The sequence below is a fragment of the Anabrus simplex genome, chromosome 3 (assembly GCF_040414725.1).
Source record: "Anabrus simplex isolate iqAnaSimp1 chromosome 3, ASM4041472v1, whole genome shotgun sequence".
Classification (NCBI taxonomy): Eukaryota; Metazoa; Arthropoda; class Insecta; order Orthoptera; family Tettigoniidae; genus Anabrus; species Anabrus simplex.
In genome coordinates, this window is record NC_090267.1 from 249866332 (window position 1) to 249877227 (window position 10896).

The 10896-nt window shown below is 37.8% G+C and overlaps 1 protein-coding gene across 1 annotated transcript in view; it reads left to right on the plus strand.

Moving 5' to 3' along the window:
* form3 (formin 3) overlaps positions 1-4732 on the plus strand; it is a 962880-nt gene extending 958148 nt beyond the window's left edge. The window contains exon 24 of the mRNA XM_067142982.2: positions 772-4732. Within this exon, the coding sequence (XP_066999083.2) occupies positions 772-3552 (2781 nt within the window). The 3' untranslated portion in view covers positions 3553-4732. The remainder of the gene's footprint in view (positions 1-771) is intronic.
* The last annotated feature ends 6164 nt before the right edge of the window (positions 4733-10896 follow it).

Sequence of the window (10896 nt, forward strand, 5' to 3'; positions counted from 1 at the left end):
TACAACAGATGGGGAATCTGTCACCTGGGCGACTGCCCTAAATACAGATCAGGATTTATTTATTTATTTATTTATTTATTTATTTATTTATTTATTTATTTATTTATTTATTTATTTATTTATTTACTTATTTACTTATTTATTTATTTATTTATTTATTTATTTATTTATTTATTGATTGATTGATTGATTGATTGATTGATTGATTGATTGATTGATTGATTGATTGATTGATTGATTGATTGATTGCCAGAGCTCACAAGCAACACACTTCAAGCTGACCGGCCTAAACTTACCTACTTGGTGTTTATCGCTCTTTCCTTTGTACGCAGGGACTAGTATAGCAACTGTCCATTCATTTAGTATAGCTCCTTCATGCATACAGTAAGTCAAATAAGTACTTTCGATATGGTACTACAAGTATATCCCAACCCATTGCCTTTACTCATTGCTCTTGTATTGGATCAGTGCTGGTGTTCAAAGTGTGCTGTATGACCAACCTGCTGTCTGGTGCAATGAAAGAGCAATTAAGAAGTGTGAATATTCAGACAAGGACATGGGGATATTAATAACTGGTGCTCAAACCCATGGATATTAGTTCCTTATTTCTGCATGTTTTGACATGGTCTATTACATCCTGGTCTTTGAAGATAACATTTTTTGTACACCTTATATATAGGTTAGAAGTCCATAGTTTGAAAATTCTAAGTTTCTACAATTGGACTTGTTTACTTTTAAATCAAACTCTTAATTATATTCTCTGTTTGGCAGGCAATCAAGGAGGAGGACAAAAGGAAGAATATCATCGGTACTCTGGGCCAGGTACAGCCTGCTCAAGATCGTCTGACAGTGTACTTGCGCCGGCCGAGTGAAACTTCAGAGCAACTCGACACTCCTGCAGGCACAGGAGAGACAAGTCCACAGCCAGCCCAGAGTGCTCCTGTCAGTCCTCTTCTATCACGCTCACAGCTCATACAGAAGTATCGTCACTCAATGGAAGTACCCGGGGACTTTATCAAGACTATTGTGGGTGATAAACCTGGCACTCCTAAATCTGAGGAAGAACAAATACTTCCTCCATCTGTTCCCAGGAGGCTTCGCAGAGGTCGTGAGGATTCAAATATCAGTGATCGGATCGAGATCGACTCTGATAACATTGAAACTCCTCCCGCTACACGAAAAAATCTTCATGTACAGTCTGATGGTAGCCATAGGAGACATTTACGCCGACAACTCTCAGAAGATGAACAAATTGAAGCAGCTAATATGCACAGATTGTCTCGTCCAGTAGTGTCAAGTCCTGACAATCCTTGTAAAAGATTAGTAGATGATGATAAAAGTTTTATAGCTAGACGAGCTGAAAGGTATCGGACAGAAAGCAGCCTTCCTAGAAATACTGAGATAGCTTCAACTAAGGATTCAGTTGTAAATGAAAAGACTGGAGAAAAGTTGGGAGGAGAAGAAGAAGAAATATTAGGTGATGGGCAGTTTGATCGTTTCTCATCTACCCGTCGCACAAGGAGGTACAAGAAGAATCATGATGTATCTGACAAGGAAGCTGGAAGTAATGCTGATGAACCGTCATCTACTAGAAGAACAGAGGTGGTATCACCTGAGCTACTATCTGAGAAGCAGGTTATTAGGCCAACTACGCTTCATGTGCAATCTTATCCTGTGAATACCACCACAGTGCCAGCAGAAGATAAGGAGACTCGACTTAGAAAATGGCAAGACAGACTTAAGTACCGGAGCGGACGAGTGGAAGATGATGAAGGTCGAGTAACAGAAGAGGCTATGGCTGACATTACCAATGCAGGGGAAGAACTGCAGAATCTTGACAAGGTACAAGTTCCTCGGCCCCGATACAGAAGTATAGCAGGTCGAAGTGATAGCCCTTCAGGAAAAGAATCAGACAATTTGCAGAGTTCACGCAGGAGAGGCATCTTAAGTCCAACAGAGAGTATGGAGGAACCTAAGTTAAGAACACGAACAGCTGCTGGTGCCCATAGAGAAAGGGTTCGAAGTATGATTGAACCTCGACAAGTAGAGGAGGCACTGAAATTGAACCGAGAAGCTTCTGGTTTCCCTGATCACCGAGGTGTGGAGAACAGGAGGAGTTTTGCTTTGAGGTCAGGCCAGGATTCGGACAGATCATCAGTATACACTTCTCCATCAGCCATACCAAACAGCCCTACTGAAGAGGAGAAATCAAATGACAGAGGATCAAATTCTAGACTGAAGAGTGACTTCATTCCAGAAATTCGTATTCATGCATCAACTCCAAACCACACAAAATCTGGAAATATCCGAAATGAGCATGAGCTTAATGATGAAGGGTTTGAAGAAACTCAAAGTCTTGTCTCAGAGACACCAAGCCAAGGAACATCATCAGGTTGTAACTATGAAATTGATGTCATTGATGCTCCAAGATCAAAATCCAGAGAAGACAAGTATAGCAGTAGTTCACCTCAGCGAGGGAGGTTGATACGAGCTGACAGCAGTGGTAGTGGTGATACAAGCAGTAGCACAACTCAGCCTCAACTTCTCACTCCTACTCCTACTCCTACAAGTAGAGCGATATACAATTCAAAGCCCACTTCGAAAAATGGCTCCATGAAAATAGAGTCTGTAATGCAGTCATTAAAGAACAGGGGTGTAAAATCAATGGAAGCAACATCTAGAAAACCAGTAGAACGTAGTAGTTCACTAAAGAACACTAGGCCTTTAAGGAGAGGAGAAAGTGATGATACGCGGAAAAGTGTCATTCCTCTACGTTCAACTGGGCTCAAGAAAACAGATTCTCAGTCTAGTATCAAATCAAATGGTGTGACGCCACAAAAGCGACGTGGAGTGGAAAGGTCAAATTCACGAGGAAGTTTACGCAGTTCAAGAAGTTCTCTTAACAGTTCTACCTCAATAAATACTGTAAAAAATGCACCTCCTCTCTCCAAGTCATCTAGCCGTTCAAGTGTTGGTGGATCATCACGAACAAGTGGAAAGTTGGCAGGATATACAACGGCTATCAAGGCACTAACTTCAAACTTGACAACTGATTCAGGAAATACTGGTCGATCTTCACCAGCGAAGTTTGGTTATAATGCATCAACAAATCGTAGTTCTCCCAAGAAGCCCTTGGCTCCTGTTCAGCTAAAAAGCTCGAATACCAAGTCTGTACCTGCTAGTCGCAGCTCGAGTAGTGGCAGTAGCATTGGTCCAACAGTACGTCGGCCACGAGTAACTTCTGGAGTGAGTACGAGCTTCAAGGAGAATGCCAACTCTACTAGTCGTCCAGTATCGGGTTCATCTGTACCTGCCAGCCGAAGTTCAAGTAGTGGTAGTAGCATTGGTCCAACGGCGAGGAGACCTCGTTCCTCCGGCACAGTCAGTACTAGTTTCAAGGAGAACGCAACGAGCGGCAGTACTCCTCGACAGGTTTCAACGCAACGTGGAATGAGTTTCATGCGCCCAACAGCAGCTAGTTCAGCTAAAGACAGCATTACTACTGAGGCTCCAAGTGTGAAACTACGATCCAGTATCAGAGTAGTAAAGTAAATTATCTTAGTCGATGTACAGTTTAACGTCACTGTAAGAGTTTTTTTTTTTTAAAGACGTCCAGTGAAATGCCAGTTTTCCCCACTTCACAAGCAATGAGATATACAGAAATGTATTATAGACTCCTTGCAGAACAGTGGAATACTTTTACATGCATGTGTGCATGTATATTTTATGAAAGAAACAGGTCAACTGATGGACTAAAGTGAGATATGTTGTTTCTTTCAACTGAGTGAAGAACAAAATGTACCTTGTTTATTATTATTATTATTATTATTATTATTATTATTATTATGAACACATTTCTCTCTCCCCCTTTCTCTCGTTATAAATAGACGTGCCTTAACATTTAATGTGCTCTCACCAAACTCACAAAAAAACATAACACTTTTTTTACTTAAATTTTTATATTAAGACATTTTGATGTAAAATTATATCGGTTACATCACAAGCTATTTTAACAAAACTAAACAAATGTGATAGACAGATAATAATATGTAATATTATATTAAACTATGAATTAAGAAGAAGAGGAAGAAGAAGAAACTAAAAGCCTACAGTAAGCCTGCTAAAAAATCTGCACAAATTAAGATCACTATCCATGTTGAGTAAATGTTATCATTATCTAGTCAGTTCCTCAGTGAATGCTTTTAATTACTGACACCACATTACATTTAGTGTAATATTAATTTGTTTTGCATTGGCATTTCTAGCAATTTTTCCGTATATGTGGTATAATGTTTTTTGGCAGGCTTGCTGGTCAACTATAGCCTAACACACAACAGTTCTTTTGGAATAAATATATTTTTCATTTCAGAATACTCAAAAAAGTTATTGAAGTTTTATGCAGCTGTTACATCCAAACAGCAAATGTTGAAAATTTTCTATTTGTTGGAAACATAAAATGTTGGAAAAAGCAACCCATTATTTTGCATACCAGTATCTGAAACAAATAAACCAGGTAGCTAATATGTAAAGTGCAGTATATTTTGTGTTGGAACAAGCATGTGCAATAATGAATGAAGCCAGTGCCTTGTAAGAAGTGTGTGGAAGCTCAACTTGTGATGAGATCTAAAAGACGATGTTTGTAATTTTGTATGTACAATGTGAATAGTAGCTGACAAGTTTGAGACAAATTTTGTACTATGATGGACAAAGAATATACAAACTTTTTTATTCTGTACAATGTTTATTTTATTTTTATATTTATCTCGCCTGTTATAAAGTGATTGCAGCTTAACTGTAGCCATACTGGAAGATGATGGAAGTGCAGTAAGATTATATAAATCTATCAAGTTAATAAATTGGACAGTTCAAATTCAGCAAGGTAATATTTGGATAAACCATTGTTGGAAACTTTACACATAATTTTATTAACTAAATAAATGTTTATATGATGCCCCAAGTGCAAAAAATATCAAGTTAAGTTAAAATTACATAAGCATTGTAAAAGAGACAACTGGTAAAGTCACGGAGATATGATGCTTGGAGATATGATGCTGTCCTAAGGAGTCTCAGCAAAAGACAAGCAAACAGAAAGCTGATGACGATGACGGCGACAACGACGACGATTGTTGTCTTAAGGGATCTAAAATGCAATTCATCAGTTCCTAAACAGAAAGCAATTGGGATTATAATGTGGGAGGATTTCTTCTGAAGAAAACACTACTGCAGCCCAGAAGGGCATATGTAGCAAGTGGAGATATATTTTTCCTCTATTTTGTCAGCATTGCATTGGGCTTATCACATGATAGCTTGCAGGGGTATCGCTACCAGCATGCTAAGCGGCCAGTTTCATGGAAAGTTGCATTATCCAACTGATGAGCCCATGTCGCACTGAGGTGAAACGCTGGTAATTTTACAATTAAGTGTCCTGAATTTTATTACTTCATCTAGTTTTCACAGAAGTTTGATTAAAAATGTGTTTGCTAGTTTTTTAACACAAAGAAAGCTGGAAAAGTACAGGATTACAGTATAGCACATTGTCAGAAGAGGAAGGAGAAGATAATAATACAGCTTACATTTATTGTAATGAACTTTTCTCTAATTCTAAGTCTGAAGAAGGCTGGGTGAAGTGTTATAAGTGTAGTGAATGGGCTCATGAACAGTGCACTGGCATTGATGATGACGATGATGAACCGTATAAATGTGATTTTTAACCGACCCTCCCCTATTCTTACTTTTAAAAATATAGAAGAATTAAAAGCGAAATAGCCTAAAACTGAAAAACGCGACCATTTACTTTGTTGCCATTGACCAGCTATGATCAAGACAAAGGTGGTGTTGCCATAGGGTTACCACATTCAGTGAAAATAAGAAATGCGCTGAGTTTTGAAACAGTCATGGTACCGGTATGTGATGGTTGTAGTGGTTGTGACTGCACTATATTTGATGTGAATGTAATGAGTACTGACGAACAGAAATTCATCGACTTCCTAATCAGCCAAGGCTTAATTAAGGGGTTTATTCCTTCTATAGTGTGTCATAAAGATCTGAAACTGAAAGTATGGGGAACGAAACTATTTTTCACGTGCCTACGATTTCAAAAGTTCGGCTAAAGTAGGAACATTTTTGGAGGCTCACCTTTCATCCCCTGCTAATAAAGGTAAGACCGACCTGTGCCGTTGTGATGTAAAGCACATTGTATTGATTATAAATTCATGTTTTGTCCAGTGTCTCATGCAAACAGTGACTCCCTTTGAAAAGCTCTTTTCTATGGCTGCGGTGCAGAAGAACAAAAATAATTTAGTAGCTCTAACCTATCTTTAGTGTTTGTCATTCAATAGCTGTGTTTAATCCACTGATGTTGGCAAGCCTGTTGATTGTATTTCGTTGGGGCAGCCACCATGTTGCATCTCTAACCTATATTTTGTGGGGTGGGTACCAAAGCTTTACCAACGATATTATAGTCTGCTATCTGTAGAACACATACCTACCATACTTTAATGAGAACCCAGGAATTTGGTGTTTGATGTCATCTAATTTCCTTCACTATGATGAAACAAGTAGAGAAAATGCAGTAATTTGAAGATTTTTAAGCAATTTATGAAGTGTTAGTTGCAGATGTCTGGCACAATAATAGGCTACTACCTATTTGAAGTTACAGGTACCAGCTCTTTGTAATGGGCAATTTTAAAGGTCTGACATCTTTCACTTCTAAATTTCAATGCAACACTCTAATGGGAAAAAATGCTGTAGACTATCCCTTACATTACTACAGGGTGAGGCAAATCTAACGCACCGGGAAATTCACGGGTTGTAGGAGCAGTAGCGGCGATTGGGAATAAGAAGTGGGGGCGGGGGCAAAAAAATGTATAGACAACAAAAAGTACCTGGGGCTGGGGAATATAGAGGTAGGGGGGGGAGGGGGAGAGACATCAAAATTGAAAAAAAAAAAGCCATAAAATGGTAAGTTTTTTACGTTCTCTAAGCGAATTTCGATAGAGACATAAAAGTTGACAGTCTACCAACTTATGTACGATAATAATATTACTATACAATAAAATTTTCACCAAAGGAACAATAATTTCACATGTATTAGCCTACAATTGAATAGAAGTACGACGCGATTAGAGAATGTAAACGTAATTTAGTGTTTGACTACACAGTGACAAAGTAACAGACATTAGAGAGAACTGATCAGACTCACTGACTGACTGAGCTGCCAGACCTTGGTAAAAATATACCCCTGCTACCTTTCGTCGCAGAAACATTGCTCCGCGCATCTCCACTAGTTGCTGTGGCGCTGTACAATTCGGTTAGCCGCGACGAGCGACATTTTGTTCGTATTTCCGCGAAGTATTTTCATAAATAATTAAAGAAATTAAAGGAATGAATCAGGTGAAAAACAATCCAGTTTGCACATTTTAAAAATAATTCCTAGTTTCAGGCGGCTAAAATGGAGTAAAAAGTAAATTAAATTGAAATTAAAATTAAAATGTAATTTTTTATCCACAAAGTTGGGGGGAGCAACATCGCCCCCCTCCCCAGTCGCCCGCCCCCAACTCGCTCCCCGAATCGCCACTACTGTGTAGGAGGTCGCATATGAGGCTGGGGATCTCCTGGCCAGGTGTAAGAGGTTCCCCGAGAGACAACGAGAGAAAATTTCCACTCGGTGCTAAGCCATTCTACGGCTTGTATCTGAACAGATATGGCATGCTACAGCGAAGCCATTCTACGGCTTGTATCTGAACAGATATGGCATGCTACAGCGAAGCCATTCTACGGCTTGTATCTGAACAGATATGGCATGCTACAGCGAAAATGCTGTACACAAGAGAACGCGATAACTGATGATCCATAGGCCTATGCCATGGTAAATATGCCGTTAAACGTAACAGCAACTGGTGTGGTGGAGGATGGAGTACAATGAGTACGGTATTATGCCACAGCTATTACGTATACTTGACGATTGCCATTTCCATATATGGTTATATAACACTTTAAATAAATACATCTCAACAAATAGCCTAGATTAGTGTGAAATCGCATAGGACTACACATGCTTTACAAACGCATACGAGTTCGTTTCGAAGAAGAACATACCGTACGTAACGGTCATATTCCGGAGACAGCTAAAATTTTGAAACCGGGCGAGTTGGCCGTGCGGTCAGGGGCACGTGGCTGTGAGCTTGCATTCGAGAGATAGTGGGTTCGAATCCCACTGTGTCGGCAGCCCCGAAGACCTATCTGTGTCGGTGCGACGTAAAGCAACTAGAAAAAAAAATGAAGCTTGACGGGAAAACTATTAGGAAAATCATACAAAGAGGCCCTCAAACTGCAAAAGGCTATTTTTTAAAAACAAAATTGTTGATTTTTGGCGTGACTTGGTGAGACGCGAGGTATATTTAAACGTAATAGTAATTCTATCCATTTCACATATTATCACCTCTCGGACCTGTAAGAAACAACAATGCCGAATTTAGACTACGATCAAACAGAGAATATTTAAAAGTTGAAAAACTTACAACTGTAACGAGGAAAAGAAAACTCCAGTTTTTGAACACATTTATAGAATGAATAACAATAGACTAACTAAACAAATCTTCAACTTATAGAACAGTCACAAACCCAAGCCAACGTGGTTCATTGAAATTGAAAAGGATATGAAAAACATTGGAATTAAAATAGATACGACAGAAAACAGAACACGTTTCAGAGAAGTAACACGAAAGGCAGGATTTCAGGAGAGAAAGAAATTAACAACTGGAAGAAAATTGACACAAAAGGAACAGGAACAATGAAGGAAGTTTAGAAACGAAGAAGGAAAAATAACCAAAATTGATTCATCATACCCTCAAAAGGGTTATTCGAATAATAATAATAATAATAATAATAATAATAATAATAATAATAATAATCTACGGGGGTGGAAAGGGGGTGAAATCTAAAAACAATGGAAAGCGACTTATTTTAATTTAGAATCCATAGTTTTTCGGGTCGCTGAGATAAATAGTGACCGTCCGGATGTCGTTTAAGTCCAAGTTCAGGCCCGTCGGCATGGGAGGTGGGAAGAGGTGAAAAAGTAATGTCCAAAATGACCGAGATTATGGAGGTGTGTATGTATGTTCCAGCATAGCTATCGAGCAAATTTGGTATACATATATCTTACGATATAGAAAAAAATACTGTGGGGGTAAGATATCCCTATCACTGGTAGGTGAGGAAATGACATGTCACAATATCACAAACGGCCGATACTAGTGTCGAATCCATAGTTTTCGAGGTCGCTGAGATGAATTGTGACATGCCGTTAAAGTCCAGGCGCAGGTTCAGCCTACAATGGCATGGGGGTTCAGCAGGAGTGAGAAATAAAATGCCCGAAATGACCTAGAGGAATGTTGATATCATAGTTCTCGGGGTCCATAGGCTTATTTGTGACAGTCCCAGTGACAGTTAAAATCGTGTACATCATATCAACAAATACAGTAGAAATTGAGGATAGTTATGTCCACCTTTTCAATACAAAAACAATGTGAGGTCATAAACACATCACATATTTATTACCTTTCAAACATTGGGACCGGTTTCGGCATTATTTGTATGCCATCATCAGCCATAGGAAACTTAGTGACAAGGCCTAAGTACAATATTAACATAACTTACAACATAATTATATGTATATATAAAAATGAACATATTCTTACAGTGACTGTTAAAAATGTTTGGTGTACACCATAAAACCTTATATTAAAATTGGTAGCATATTTTATGCGATATATTATGACTTTATACAATTATTTGACTAAAGTTAAAGCTTATTGTCAGTTTTTCTAAATATTACCATATGTTAAAAGAGCATCCAGATAACAATTTTCAATCTTTAAAAACTTTTATAACTCCTAGGCGTTAAAAATAATAGTACATTTGTTTGGTCAATAGTGCTAAATTGACATGCATTAAAATGAAATCGCCTACTGTCAGATGGGAAACAGTGACCTATTTGTACTAGGTATGGAGATAAGTTACATTATAAGTCTGTAGTAATTCTATAACTTGCGTTAATATAGTTTGGTTATTTAATAACAAGTCGAATAAAATGATAAATTCGGCTGATATTTTAAACTTTAAAATATTAATTGTCCATTGTAGAGGTCCCTTTTTCAGTGAAGATATATAGTGAGCAAAGCAGTTCCTCTTAGAATTGATTGCAGGTTCACTCTATTTTAGGTGGATTTTGGATTGAATAAATTTCTTATTTCGCAATGTAATGTCGTTAAGCAATGATCGTAATGTAATATTCCGTCATTTATGCTAATGTTGATAAAATGTAGATCGACATTGGTCGAAGTGGACTGGTGAACCAAATTTTCTTGGACCATAACATTCAAGGTCTTTGAGGTTCTAGAAATATCTCGATCCAAGACGGACCTAAGAAGAAAGAATATATATACTATGTATTAGCGTAAGAATAACTAAGTTTAATAGGCATTATTTTCGTTTAAGTAGAAACTCACCCTAAGCACTGTGTTGTCGAGAATGAAGCCGATGAGGAACTGTCTACAAATAGGTCACTGTTTCCCATCTGACAGTAGGCGATTTCATTTTAATGCATGTCAATTTAGCACTATTGACCAAACAAATGTACTATTATTTTTAACGCCTAGGAGTTATAAAAGTTTTTAAAGATTGAAAATTGTTATCTGGATGCTCTTTTAACATATGGTAATATTTAGAAAAACTGACAATAAGCTTTAACTTTAGTCAAATAATTGTATAAAGTCATAATATATCGCATAAAATATGCTACCAATTTTAATATAAGGTTTTATGGTGTACACCAAACATTTTTAACAGTCACTGTAAGAATATGTTCATTTTTATATATACATATAATTATGTTGT